The sequence below is a fragment of the Rhineura floridana genome, chromosome 1 (assembly GCF_030035675.1).
Source record: "Rhineura floridana isolate rRhiFlo1 chromosome 1, rRhiFlo1.hap2, whole genome shotgun sequence".
NCBI classification, from domain to species: domain Eukaryota; kingdom Metazoa; phylum Chordata; class Lepidosauria; order Squamata; family Rhineuridae; genus Rhineura; species Rhineura floridana.
In genome coordinates, this window is record NC_084480.1 from 94,906,935 (window position 1) to 94,922,641 (window position 15,707).

Below are 15,707 nucleotides of genomic sequence, written 5' to 3' on the forward strand. Positions count from 1 at the left end.
AGCACGGCCAGAAATGAATACGGGAAGTAGTGGGTGTGGAAAGAGTAGCAGAAAGTGATGGTTGATTCATCCACCCCAAAACACTGAAACAAATTGTCTGCATCCCCAAGTGGAACAATTCAGAGTCCAGTTTCCCCCAGACAATCCCTGTATCAGGTAAACATGAATTTACAGGGGGAAAGCATTGGGACTGGTATTTTTTGAGGGTAATGTCTTGTGGAATATGCAGATTAAATGGAAATACAAACAGCTACAAATACACAGTAAACTTTGGTGTGGACAAACCCAAATACTTTGAAGACAATACAGAGAAGAGAAACTAGGCCTATCCACAGTTGTGATAAAATACATTTGACAAAGTCAAATCTAGAGGCACTGCAAAAAGTTTTATTTCAAAGCATGTTCATGCAAAGGCAGAAATGGCTCAGTAATGTTTAGTGAGGAGAATGAACTCCAGCTGAACCATGGAGGTAACTCACTGACTAAAAACACTGGTTGCCTTAGCTTAAGAGTTTTCTTCTCACACTAGCCTTTCCCCATCAGATCATGTGCTTTAAAATATCCTAGAAAAAAACCACTGAAGCATCCTCACAATACTAAATATTCAGGAAATTACAACAATGCATGTTTGATTACTATGGAAATTATTTTCTTTAAATATGAACGTAGCCACATAGAATATAGATCAAACTTTATTATTTATTTAATGAATTTATATCCCACCTTTTAGAAAATTTCTCACAAGGCAGAAAACGTAGGTAAGATGGTGATCTAAGATTTGCTTCCATATTTACACACAGCACTAAATTACTTTTAATAGTTCCTAATTATTAGGAAGTTTTACGCGTAGAGTTTTAACACCTAAGTCTCATCATACCTTTTATGCAAAAAATGTTTTTTGTATGTGAAACATATTTTGAAATAATTTCATTAAATATGTATATCTCAAGATGCCCATTCTACGGCTATTCTTCACAATAGGAACATAATTTGAATATAAGATTTCTAAATTAAAATCAATACAAAGTAATAACACTATCTCAAGATCTGGTGTGCCCAAGACTTGTTTACCATCTTTTCCAAGAGGAGATACTAAATTAAAAGTGAAACTAATAAATTGCACAAGTTGCATCGAAATAAAGTCGGGCTTCAGGACTGGACACGGAACTGAAACAGCCTTGGTCGCTCTGGTGGATGATATGAGGAGGGCGTTGGATAGGGGAGAACATACCTTCCTCGTCCTCCTGGACCTCTCAGCGGCTTTCGATACCGTCGACCACGGTATCCTGTTGAATCGCCTGGAGGGATTGGGAATAGGAGGCACTGTTTTACAGTGGTTCCGTTCCTATCTCTCTGGTAGATATCAACGGGTAGTGTTGGGGGATGAGGTTTCAGACCCTTGGCCCCTCAACTGTGGTGTGCCACAGGGTTCTATCCTCTCCCCCATGCTATTTAACATTTATATGAAACCGCTGGGAGCCATCATCAGGAGTTTTGGGCTGCAGTGCCATCAATATGCGGATGACACGCAGCTCTATCTCTCATTTAAATCCTCACCAGAGTTGGCTGTGGATACCTTGTCCAAGTGCCTGGAGTCCATAAGTGGATGGATGGGAGAGAACAGGCTGAAGCTGAACTCCGATAAGACCGAGGTGTTACTGGTGGGGGACAAGAGAAGGTTGGGTGATTTTGACCTGATACTTAATGGGGTGAGTTTGCCCCTGAAGGACCAGGTCCGCAGTCTCGGGGTCATCTTGGACTCCCAGCTGTCTATGGAAGCTCAGGTTTCTGCAGTGAGCCGGGCAGCCTGGTACCAGCTTCATCTGGTACAGAGACTGCGACCCTATCTTCCCATACATCTGCTCCCACGAGTGATACATGCCCTGATCTCCTCTCGATTAGACTACTGTAATGCGCTCTACGTGGGGTTACCCTTGAAGACGGTCCGGAAACTCCAGCTGGTACAAAATGCGGCGGCGCACTTAATAAAGCAGACCCGCCGCCGTGATCATATCACCCCAGTGTTGATTGAATTACACTGGTTGCCAGTTGTATACCGGGCCCAATTCAAGGTGTTGGTTTTAACCTTTAAAACCCTATGCGGTTCCGGCCCAGTTTATCTGAAGGAACGCCTCCAGTATCACAAAATATGCCGCCAAACAAGATCAGCCTCACAGGACCTTCTCTCGGTCCCACCGACGAAGACAGCTAGGTTGGTGCGGACCAGGGAGAGGACTTTTTCGATCGTGGCCCCCACCCTCTGGAACTTACTTCCCTTTGACCTTCGGCATGCCCCCTCCCTGTTGACTTTTCGCCGAGCCTTGAAGACCTGGCTCTTTAGGCAGGCCTATGGGATCTCTGGGGTGGGCTAGATTTTATACTGTATTAGCATAGGATGGTCTGTTAGATGAGATGTTATGATATTAATATTATGATGATTATGTATATGTTGAGATTGTATTTTATATTGTACGTCGCCCAGAGTGTCCGTTCGGTCGCACAGATGGGCGTCTGATAAATAAAATTTTATTATTATTATTATAAACACACACATCCCCAGTACATAAGCAATGAATAATCTCTATAAGGCATGTACTCTTGAAAAACTTTCATTTAACCTTTCATTTAATTTATTTTGTTTCTGGCAGGCCCATTCAATTCATTTTCCATTTGTTATTGCCTTATTTATTTAGTTTCTCTTTCTTTACTGTTTTATTTATTTCTCATTTCTTCACTGATGACAATGGAGACTCAGCCTGTCTTTTTATGCCTATAACTTTGGGGTTTTCCATCTATATATAACAACCTTCAGATATTGTGCTACTCCCCTAAAGTATCAAACATGCCTAGGTTTAGACAGATTCAACAAAGCAGCTCCCATTTTATAAACAATTAAAAAGGGATGGCACACACTAAGCTTCTCATTGCTTTCAAAGGTGCCCATCCTGTATTATCTCACAAAAGGTAACAGTTCAACTTTTAACTTTCACATCAAACCCACATACATATCCATCCCACACATACCTCCGATTGGAATTATTTTCCCTCTGTAAAGTCAAAACATTGCATTATTACTTTCATACATTGTGTGAAATCCAATACTGCCCTTCTGCTTGTGGAATAGCTTTTGATCCAGAAGAAACATCCATGAACATAAGAGATTCACAGATTCACCCTTTCTACTGCAGCTCCCTGGATCCCCCTCCAAAGAAAATCTGTTCCAGGGAATCTACTACAACAGCATGGAAGGTGGCATGAGAGATGCAAGGAGAATGGTGAATCAGAGAAATGTTAACAGATGCGGAATGCCTCTCCCGCTATGTATCTACCCGCTCGCTGCGCTTGACGTCGAAGGCCCTTCTCCGGTTTCCAACGCATAGCGAGGCCCGGAGAGCAATAACTAGAACTAGGGCCTTCTCAGTAGTGGCCCCCGAATTATGGAACGACCTCCCTGACGAGATATGCCTGGCACCTTCTTTGTTATCTTTTCAGCGCCAGGTAAAGACCTACCTCTTTGCCCAGGCTTTTTAAATTTAAATTTTAAATTTCAAATGTTAATTTTAATTTTGTTGTTGCAATCTTGTTTTCACATATGTTTTATAGTGCATTTTATTTATACTCACTTGTATTTTAACCTGTTTTTATTGTTGTACACCGCCCTGAGAGCTTATTGCTAAAGGGCAGTATAAAAGCACAATTAATAAATAATAAATAAATAATAATCTGCAGGTTCATAAACCATTTCATAAGCAGAACAGCAGCATTGGATTTCACCCACTGTAGCTTTCCCCTTCAGCTATTTATATGTACATTGGAAATATATTGTATTTATCTGTGCCCTGTGTTCATTTTATAAGTGATAAGTGTCTCATTGGCTTCTACTGCAATTGTCCATTCATTCTTTTTTGTTTCTTTAGATAAGGCATCTCCATAGAATCTCCATAGAATTCTTCTTCAGTACTATCTCATTAATGTCACCTGTCACATTTTGATTGCTTTGTCTAAACTGAGATCCATGTCTTCAAAACGTCAACTGAACTCATATGATGAGAGTCCATTAACTGGCCATCGCAATTCAGGCCCATCAGCTTCATGGCTATTATAAACTTTTATTTTGAATACAATATTTTGCATAATAATTTGCACTCTAAATCTGAAGTAGCTGTATACTATTAAAAACAGCAGCTGGTTCTAGTCCTAGAATATTAAAAACAGCTGCTTTCTACTTATCCTATTTCTCACCATAACCTGAAATGTATGTGTGTGTAAACATGAACGCAAACTTGTCTGAATTGCTGTTTGATACTTTTAGAAAATCCTATATATCAACTTTGAATCTTTTCCAAGATTCTACAACACTGCCTGTGAGCTTCAGTTCTTTGCAGGCTTTCAGATTCTACTTCTTTGCAGCTTCCTCTCTTCTTTATAGTAGTCTTTCTTTGAATAAAACTCCACAGTGTCTTATTTCTGGTAACATGTTATATGTTCTGCTGAATGCTGGTTTGATTAAACTCTTCCAGTTCAATTGGCTTTGTTACAAGATAGCAATGTTCTGTGTTTGTAACATAAACTGCCCTTTCTAAAGGGCGACTTACTTTCTCAATAATTATAAGCAACAGATTCCAAACTTAAAGGTGGGAAAAACATTCTTAAGCAAGAAGATTTGGTAGGCTTGTTGAAAGACCCCCCCCCATTTATTTATTTTAATGGACACTACATAGAGGAAATGGAAAAAGGACCCAAATTTGCTTTACTTTTAACACAAGAATTAGTTTCTGAACCATTCAGCATTCAGGAAATCTTACTTAGATAACAAGGCCAAACTCAACAGTTTATGAAGAAGTAGCTTTGGTGTTTCAATTTACAACATTCAGAAGATATTACTTTAAGACACAGTTTTTTATAGTTGTGTGCTCCACCAAATCTGAGATGGGACAAATTGAATACATATGCAATATTTACATATGTTGTTGTTATGTGCCTTCAAGTCGATCACAACTTATAGCAACCAACTTGAAGGCACATAACAACAACATATGTAAATATTACATATGTATTCAATTTGCCCCATCTCAGGTTTACATATGATATATATAATATTTTACATATTATATAAATATATTTGTTTTATTTATTTCAACATTTATATCCAGACTGTTTATGCAAATAATCAAGGTGACCAACAAAACCTGTATATTATATATCAAAAAAATTAACAATAAAAAGATGAATACCCAAGGCTACTACAACAATCAAAACAATACCAGCAGCAGTAAAACTTAAAAGCAGCAGAGATAGTCTGCTGAGCATTTACTGCTGACCCTCTTTTCCCCCCCCCCCCAGATTTTGGGCATTACCATAAAAAATGCCGTCTCTTGTGTCCATCAGTAGGAGGATTCAGAGAAGGGCTTCAGGCAGTTCATATTACACCATGATTGAAATACATTTTCCTTTGACTGTTATAGGGCTTTAAAGTTCAAAATACAATTTAACATAAATATATAAAACTGTTGGGCCTCTACAGTCACATTTTTTACGATATTGACACAACAAACAGAAAACTAAAGTATGAGACACATCTTTGCTAGAAAAGACTGAAAATGGGACCACTGGAAAAAATTGAAATACATGATGCAAAGTCTACCTCACAATAGCAGCCAGGATTCTAGTAGAGAGCTTACCAAGCTGCCCATGCTATGAAGTGTGGGGAAATAGAAATTCTCTCTTCATCCACTCACAGTGTAGACTCAGATTCTGAAAGGCAGCAGGTTTAAGGGGCATCTAAGAACAGCTGCAGCACTGGGTGGCTGGAGAAGACCTGCTCTCGGAGTGAGTACCTGAGCATCTGGGTGCTTGCTTGCTGGCTCCTCTGGGTTGCTGTTTCTTGAGACAGCTGAAGTCCCTGGTAAGTGCTACAAGGACTGGGACCCCTTGCCTGACCCTGACTCCAGAGAGGCTGCAGTTAATCTTGCAACCTCTTGCATCAGCTCCTGGCTGGGTCAGGGGGCATAAAAGCCCGGCTGCCCTTGAGCAGCAGGTCTGCCACTGGTGGGGTCGCCCTTAGGGAGTCTGAGGGCGCTAACCCTTCTATTTTTAAACAACTAATCTAGAGGAGATTAGTAGTTGGGAGGGCGTATGGCACATGTGTAGTTCCTGCGCAGGGTGAGAGCCTGCAACAGGAGAAAGTTGCCAGATGCTTTCAGAGAATCTGTAACTGGCAGAAGGCTGGCCCTTCCTGGGTGCGAGATGGGGGGGAGTAGATGTGCTCTGCATGAAAGATGCTGAGTGGGTCAATTTTCTCAGAGGCCTACTGGGATAATTGGTTCAGGTAGGTTTTGTTGGTGGGCTCTTGTTGGGTCCATATCAGGTGTTTAGGAGGAGTCTTAGTAAGGAGGAGCATGGGTGATGCCGCTGCAATTTCAGTGATCATGGGTAGAGGGAGGTATAGCCATCGGGAGGTGGTGAACTACCATAGAAGATGAGTGCAAAGCTATCTACAGCTTGTTCCTCGCTCCCACTCCTCTCATGGACAAGTTCCTCATTGCTCATCTGCTGTAACCACTGGCCTGTCTGTGCTATTGTTCAATGCCAGATCAGTACACAATAAGACCACACTCATCCATGATTTGATCATGGATGAAGATGCCAATTTGGTGTGCATTACCGAGACCTGGGTGGGTAAGATGGGAGGAATTGATCTGACCCAGCTTTGCCCACCTGGATACTTGGTGCAACATCAGCACAGGCTGCAGGGATGGAAGGAGGAGTTGCTGTGGTCTACAGAACTTCCATTTCTGTCACCAGGAAACCACTCTGACTTGGAGCTAACTGTTGAGGGCCTGCATGTGGTGTTGGGCCAAGGAGACAGTAAACTAGGGTTGCTGCTGGTGTACTGTCCACTCTGCTGCCTGGAAGCTTCTCTGACCAAGTTGGCAGAGGCCATATCGGCTGTGGTATTGGATGATCCCAGAACAATAGTGCTGGGTGATTTCAATGTCCATGCTAAGGATGGCTCTAGCTCAGGACTTCATGGCCTGTCACCGCCCCGACACATAGGGCAGGGCACACCCTCAACTTGATTTTTGCTCGAGATGGAGGAAGGGGTGGTCTGGAGATGTGGGGGTGAATATCACCCAATTGTCATGGCCAGACCACTTCCTGCTGAAGTTTAGACTAATGGCTCCAATCCTCCCCTGCAGAAGTGATGGACAGATTAAGATGGTCCGCCACCAGAGACTAATGGAATCCACAGGATTCCTGAATGCCCTGGGGGAGTTCCCAGAAGATAGTGCAGGTGACCCTGTTGAAGCCCTTGTCATGCTGTGGAACAGTGAGGCACATTGGGCTCTTGACATGGTTTCCCTCCAAGAGCCCTCTCTAGCATTGTGGAGCCTGGTTTGCTGGATGATGGCTACAGCACAGGTGGCGAAATACATGCTGTGAGGCATAACCATGCTTACTGTGTGGTAGTGAGGGCAGCAAAGAAGGCCCACTTGTCTGCCACCATTGCATCCTCAAGTAGCCATCCAGTGGAGTTTTTTCATATGGTCAAGGGTCTGCTGACATCAACTCCAGGAATGGAATTTTAAACCCTTCAGAGGCCCACTGTAAATTGTTTGCAAGGCACTTTGAGGGTAAAGTTGCTCACCTCTGTAGCAATCTGGATGCCTCATCCACATCTACTGTAGTCCCCAGTGTGGTGTTCAGTGCAACGTCTGCAGCAACTTCTTGGGAACAGTTTCAGTTGATGTGGCCTGATGATGTAGACAAGGTGCTTGCGATGATGCGGCCAGCAACGTGTCCTCTCAACCCTTTCTCTTCTTGGCTCATTAAAGCTTGCCGAGGGGGTTTGACCAAGTGGATCCAGGGTGTGGTCAATGCATCACTGTGGGAGGGAGTGGTTCCAGCTGCCCTGAAAGAGGCGGTGATCTGACCACTCCTGAAAAAGCCCACCCTGGACCCATTGGTCTGCAACAATTACCAACCGGTCGCAAATATCCCCTTCTTAGGGAAGATGATTGAGAAGGTTCTGGCGCAGCAATTGAAAGTACTCTTGGATGAAACAGATTATCTTGACCCATTCCAGTCTGGGTTCAGGCCTGGTTATGGGACTGAATCGGCCTTGGTCACCTTGATGAATGACCTCTATCAGGAGAAGGACAGGGGGAGTGCAACCCTGTTACTCTTACTTGATCTCTCAGTGGCTTTTGATACGATTGACCATGGTATCCTTCTGGGCTGACTTGGTGAGATGGGTATTGGAGGCACTGTTTTAGAGTGGTTCTTTCTTATCCTATCTCCAAGGTCGTTTTCAGATAACAGCATTGGGTAATTGTCTTTTGGCCCCCTGGCAGTTGTGCTATGGGGTGCCGCAGGGTACCATCTCATCCCCCATGCTGTTTAACATCTATATGAAGCCCTTGGGAGTGGTCATCAGGAGATTTGGGGCAAGATGTCAGCAGTACGCTGATGATACCCAAATCTATTTCCCTGTAACATCTGAATCGGGAGAGGCTATGCAAGACCTGGACCACTGTCTGGACTTGTTGGTGGGCTGGATGAGGGCCAATAAACTGAGTGAATCCTAGCAAGATAGAGGCACTGTGGGTTGGTGGTTGCCGAGTTCGGATAATTGGTGAGTTGCCTTTTTTGGATGGGGTTGTACTTCCTCTGAAAGAGCAGGTCCGTAGTCTGGGTGCTTCTGGATCCATCTTTGTTGATAGAGGCCCAGGTGACCTCAGTGACTAGGAGTGCCTTTTACCAGCTTCAGCTGGTAAGTCAGCTGCGACCGTTTCTGGACCAGAATAGCCTGACCAGTGTTGTCCTTGCATTGGTAACCTCCAGGTTGGATTACTGTAAGGTGCTCTATGCGGGGTTACCCTTGAGGTTGGTCCGAAAGCTGCAGCTGGTGCAAAATGCAGCAGCGAGACTGCTCACTGGAGCAGGGTATCATCAACATGTCACCCCACTGCTGAAAGAATTGCACTGGTTGCCTATTAGCTAGGGCTAAGTTCAAGGTTTTAGTTTTGGGGTACAAAGCCCTATATAGCTTGGGACCAGGATACCTGAAAGACCTTCTTATCCCTTATATACCCAGTCGATCACTTCGCTCTGCAGATGGGGGCCTCCTGCAGATACCATCTTATCAGGAGGTCCATTCTGCACAACATAGGAAATGGACCTTTAGTGTAGTGATACCTACCCTTTGGAATTCTCTCCCCTTAAATATTAGACAGGCACCATCTCTGTTATCTTTTCTGTGCCTACTGAACACCTTCTGCTTTCAACATGCCTTATCCCAGTCTGTGTTGGAATTTCTTTTTAATATATTTTTTAACTTTTTTAAAAAAGATGTTTTTAAAGCTTTTAAAAATGTTTTGTTTTAATATGTTTTTAATGATTGTTTTGTTTTTGTATATTTTAAAGTCTGTCGTTATGATGTTTTAAAGTGTTTTTAGTGCTTTTGTTTGCTGCCCTGGGCCCCTACTGGAAAAAAGGGTGGAATATAAATCTAATAAACAAACAAATATTGTATCTGTACATAATGGCAAAATATAGTTGCTAGTTTCCTATCTAGTTTGAACGACAGACTGCAAAACAAGGCATCACCACTCTACATCCTCATGCCAAAAAACTACATGAATAAGCCACAGCAAGCTTTAGTTTTGTGTGCTTCCCCTTCCTCTCTCCTCCCCTCTGGTGTGGCTGTGAAATCAAAAGCTTTCATTTTTTAATTAATTACAGTTAAGCATGATGCCCAACCCCTAACCTGTAGTTGACATAAAACTATGGTTTGATTGTTCATACCCAAGGTTTAAAGTTGGTTTGTTTCTGTAAATCGTAGTTAAGAATAACCAGAGTTGTCTGGGTTCCAATGTAATAAAGAGCTTCAGTTAATCAAAAGCAAAAGCAAAAATTTGTGATTTCCTCATCCCAAGAAGAAGGGAAGGAGGAGCACACCAGCCAACCATACACACAAGTTCACTTCAGCTTGTTCCTGTAGTGATAAACTATTGTGTAGTGTGTATGTATGTATATGAATATATAGGTGCATGAAGATATATCATTACACTTGAATGCAGCCAGTTGTTTACCAGTGTAAGCCAATAATACAAAAATAGTGGTAGACTTGGTATATGGCTCTGTATAATCTCTTCTGGTTTTATTTTATTGATTTAGATACCCAACATTATAAGAATGGCTGTATGCCAGAAGTGCATTCTACACAATTACTTTCAAGCAGACAAACATGATGCAGCAGCATTTGTTATATAAATGTTAACTGAGTTAGATATTTTCATACACTACCAAAACAGAATGTGATTGCTGGGAATCACAATAATGGTGAAGTGTTAAATCTAGGACAAAGTTTGGCAAAAAAAAAGCATGCTCATCTTTGGAAAATGTTTCAAAATGATCACAAATGTGTATTTTAAAAAAAGAAACTGGGAATGTGTTATATCTTCCAAGAAAAACACATTTCCTAGCTTCACTATTGGAAAAGACTGAATAAACATACTGGCTAGGAGCCAAAAAACCGCTTAAGCTCATGCAAAAATTTCACACCAGTCCAGTAGAATTTTTGATATTTTCCTTTGAAGATCAGGTCCCCAATGCAATATCACAGACTGTTTTTGAAACTCCGCTTGATTTCAAAAGAAGCTTGCATTGTCATAAGGGCTTGCTGTTATCTATTTAAACAAACCAAATCTAAAGCTCCCTTTGACTCACAGAACTAGTAGCATGGCTTTTTCTCCAATATTATGATGCTAACATAATGACATTTGTTTAGTAATAAATGGAAAAATATGGTTGCCACAAGCATAGGAGTAGGTGAAAGTGTGCTTTATAAAAACGTATTATTCTTGGCATCACACTATCTTCTCACCATACATAAATCTGGCAGCATACTATATTCCCAGCTATAAAGTAAATTATCATAAAGCTAAAATCTTGCCCATACTGTTTGAAGATGGAAGCTAGAATAAACAGCATTTAGCATTTACAATGTTCTTACTGAAAATTAAAATGTTCCTGGCACATTCTTAGATTCCAACCTGGGCTCCAATTTCAAATAGCCAACAGATATTTCTAGCAGACTTTAAAAAGCAGGGAAATTGGGCAGCTATAGTGAATGCACCAGGGGAGCAGGAGACCTGGCCTCCTCTCTGAGATATGGTACTACCCTACAAAGTTGTCAAAATGCAAACACAATTTGGGTTGGTCTTTCACAGTCCAATCCACTTGCTGTGTAGCTTGGAAGAATTTGGTAACATGTGCCTCTGAGCATATGGTGAGAGGTGGCAACATCTGCAATCAGCCCAAATAACAGAAACAAGACGTGCTGTGCTGATCTTGTTTTAGCAGGGAGGAAGCAACAATATTAAAACAGTTGATATAGTTCAGGTAGTCAATTTAAACATGTTTGACTTACTTTCCAATTATAGTAAAGTTTCCTATAGTGGATCTTTTTTTTTTTTTTTGCTTCTGCTTCTGTGAATATATGAAGTACAGCAACACTTTGTAACACTAAAAAAACCTCCAAAAACAATTGTGGAATAATTACCTCCCTTTTTTTCTTCAGTTGGCCCACTTTGGCTCTAATGCTGTTGGCATTCAATCACCTGAGTTTATTGTTAAGAGGGAATAATAGCTAAATTCACTAACAGGCAAAAAAAAAAAAAAAACCCTTGTGGTTTAAGAACGTCCCTATAGCCAACAGATATTTCTATCAAACTTTAAAAAGCAAGGAAATTGGGCAGCTACAGTGAATGCACCAGGGGACCTGATCTCCTCTCTGAGATATAGTACTGCCTTTCAAATTTGTAAAAATGCAAACACAATTTGGATTGGTCTTTCACACTCCAATCCACTTCCTGTGTAGCTTGGAAGAATTTGATAATGTGTCTCTGAGCATATTGTGAGAGGTGGCAACGCCTGCAATCAGCCCAATAACAGAGACAAGACATGTGCCGTGCTGATCTTGTTGTAGCATGGAGGAAGCAACAATAGTTCAGATAGTCAATTTAAGCACCATATAGTTCAGATAGTCAATTTAAATATGTTTGATTTACTTTGCAATTTTAGTAAAGTTTCCTATAGTAAATTATTTTCTTTTGCTTCTGTTTCTATGAATATGTGAAGTACAGCAACACTTATAATATGTGAAATTCAGCAGCACAGCAATAATGGTACTGACTATTCTGCAGAATAGTCTCCAGTGGACATGAGAAGTGTCACAGTTTGCACAAGATAAAACAGTGGGAGGTATAATATATATTCTAGCAAACTTCTAGGTGTACTCTATGTTTTTAATTGACCATGCCCACCCTTCCTTAAGTAGAGTGGTTTAGGCATAGCAGGCTGAACATGTGCATCTTGGGCAAGCCAAGTTTGTTTTTTCCAACAGCTAGATTAATTGCTTAAGTAGCAACATAGTGTAATCAGTCTAATTTTACATCAAAGCTGCAGTTTCAGATTCCATGGTTAATGCATCCAAAGCAGAAATAGAATATAACCTCCAGTTTGAAACACAAAATGCTGTCTTCAACATCCTATGACAGTGACTGATAAAAAGGCTTTGAAATTGATAAAAATAAATTTGACACAGATCTGTAGGATGAATAATAAGATATGTTTTTCTAGGTTAGATTCTCTGTAGAAACAGTAGTAACGCAGGAAAGAAGCAAAGTAAGAACACCACCAACAAACATACAAAAAATGTAATTCTCCATCTTTGGAAATGCATTCCTGATTGCAGATGTTGCCACCACTCACCATATGTTCAGAGGCACATATTACCACATTCTTCCAAGCAGCACAGGAACTAATAGATAGTTATTGACTTACAGAGAAATCCTATACAGTACATGCCTTCTCAGAAGGAAGCCCCATGGATTTACCCCAATCTAAGTCTATATAGGACTGCATCTCAATGTTTGTGCAGTTCACTGTGAGTTCTATAGATGGATATATCATTGTGAATGTTCTCATAAAAGACATAATAAACGTACTAAATTTTGTTGTTGTCTGTCAAGTGTTTGTGCTGATTTGTATAAACTGATGGAAGATTTATACACACATTGTTCATATATAATTTAATCAATAAGATTAGATTAAAATCTCTACAAAGGTTCAAGAGGCAAAACCCATTTTGAACATCTCTTTTTTTTATCTTTCTCATGCTCATTCCCACCTACCCTTTTAGCTGTGGAATATCTTCCAGTAAAAAGTGAAGAAAATCCTGGAAGAATAACAAAAGACCATAATTTAATACCGTCACTTTAAAAAAACACTTAATACTGTAATAACTGTTGATTCAATTTTCAAAGATTTAAAGTAGACATATAAATGAAATTTCAAGACTTACAGACAGCAGTCAAATACAATTACAAAAAGGGATGAGGGGGAAATCTAACAGCCACTCTTCTCAGGTACAAATTATAAAAGTAAAACAACCCTATTAAGATTAGTAACGGCAGCAAAAGAATTAAGAGGACTACATGCAGGAATAAAATCTAAAGATGTAAATAACAAATATATAAACAAACATAAGAGGAAGACAATGGTAAACCACCTCTGAATACCACTTACCATGAAAACCCCATTCATAGGGTCACCATAAGTGGGGATCGAAGGCAGTCCAACCCAAACTAAAACAAACATATGTCCCTAGTAGACCATTCCTTCTGTTTCCAAAGTTCAGGTGTGAGTGCCTATGCTTTTGTAGCCAAAATGGCACTACCCCCACACAAGAGAGAGGTATCAGCAGGCTCAGAGAAACACCAAGGTTTACAGAATTACCAAAAAAAATTATGTGGGGGAAAAAAACCCTAAGAGAGCAAAAACAACAACAACATACCAAATCAGCCCAGTGAGGATTGGGTTGTATCAGTGGTGTCCCTTGATGACAGAAGGCTCTTTGATCCAGTGGAGACTGGGGGTGGTGGAGAAATTCTATGTGGTTTGCATTTAAAGTTGAATCTACCACATCTGTACTTTTTGAAACAATATGAGAACCCAAACACAGCTATCTTTTAAAATTCACGTTTAACTGAATTTTACAATTGGTTAGCAGTTCTCCAGCTAACCAGTGTTTACAAAAATGCATATATTATAGCAAAGTGTGGATAAAAAGGAATGTATTAGTAAAAATAACACAAAAATGCATTATAAGAGAAATTGCTTGCAAAAATGTATATTATTTATTTATTTATTGCACTTGTATACCGCCCCATAGCCAAAGCTCTCTGGGCGGTTTACAGCAATCAAAAACATTAAAACAAATATACAATTTAAAATGCATATTTTAAAAACAATTTAAAACACAATTTTAAATTTTAAAACAATATAAATACAATTTAAAATTAGTCAAAACAGCCTACAAAAATGTGTTTATTAGGAGACATTTGTGTGAAAATGCTGAAGAGGCTTCCATCAGTGGAATAGGGAAAGAATGTGGAACCAAGAATGCATATTCCCTCTTCAACAGCAGCCTTCCCCCACCTCCAAATCAGTGGGAGGTGGTGTGGTGGTGGGGATGCAGGAGGGATGGTGAAAAATAGCCCCCTTCGCTATTTTGCTGTTGGGAGTCTCCACTGAATCAAAGAGGGATAGCATTGAATACAACCCACTTTTTTATTATTTCATGAGCAAAATGCCTGTCATGATGGGTTGGATATGAGTAGAATATATAAAATGTTTGTATATTGCAAGATTCTGACAGGGTGCAGAGTTCCTGGGGGTTACTTTTGCTTTCTCTACAACACTGTCTCCAAGTGTGATGCCATCTATTTAACTTTTATGGGAGAAAGTAAAGGGGTGCACTTTGGGGTGCTATCGGGGTGAGAGGAGGTAAACTAGCTCCTAGTCTAAGGTAACCCATCCCCAATAATTGAGAATCAAGCCTTCTTCTAACTGCAGAGCCTTTCATATGCACAGCCATATCTTGGCATCTTGTTTTTTGGTTGCATAATTTTTGGAACATGGAATGTTTGTAACTGGCTTTTTATTAGTTGTATTGTAATCATATTTGATTTATTTTATTAAATTTAAAGGAAGGGCTGTTCATTGGGATGCATACCATAATGCCAACATTTTATCTCTGTAAAGATAAGACCGCTGCTAATAACAAAACGCTGCTGAACACATTCTCGTTTCTTTTTTCATAACTGAGTTAAAAGTATCAGGGTACTCTGAATGATCAAAACGCATCAGTAAAGTATGCCTTCCTGTTGGCAGCTTCATGGAGAAACTGAAGATGAGAATATAAACAAAACAATCAAACAAGTGAAACAATAACAATTCCAAATTGTCTTAAATATTAAAATGCAAAAGCAATGATCCAAGAGACCAAATGTTTCTGCCTTCCTGGTGAATTCCGATAATGTGTTTTAAATTTATATATTTGTTTTTAATGTTTTAATTGCTGTGAATTGCCCAGAGAGCTTCAGCTATGGGGTGGTATATAAATGTAATAAATAAATAAATAAATTGAAAAAACTTCACTCAGCTCTGCAGTTGCTGAATTCTAAAGGAATAGAACTGGAACAATACTTATATTTATTTTGAACAAATAAGAGAAGACATATTTATTCTCATGGTTATATATCTGCTTTAACATAATTATGAAAACTCTTTGCAACTAGCAAAATACATTGCATGAGCATACAGAACAGTGAAAACTGAACTTTTAGAACACTTTCAAA

At 40.0% G+C, this 15,707-nt stretch overlaps 1 protein-coding gene across 7 annotated transcripts in view; it reads right to left on the reverse strand.

Moving 5' to 3' along the window:
- The window catches only part of AOPEP (aminopeptidase O (putative)), a 303,566-nt gene that overhangs the window by 164,892 nt on the left and 122,967 nt on the right, over positions 1–15,707 (reverse strand). For all 7 annotated transcript variants that reach the window (XM_061626523.1, XM_061626498.1, XM_061626526.1 and 4 more), the window contains one exon: positions 13,200–13,243. In XM_061626523.1, the coding sequence (XP_061482507.1) occupies positions 13,200–13,243 (44 nt within the window). The remainder of the gene's footprint in view (positions 1–13,199; positions 13,244–15,707) is intronic.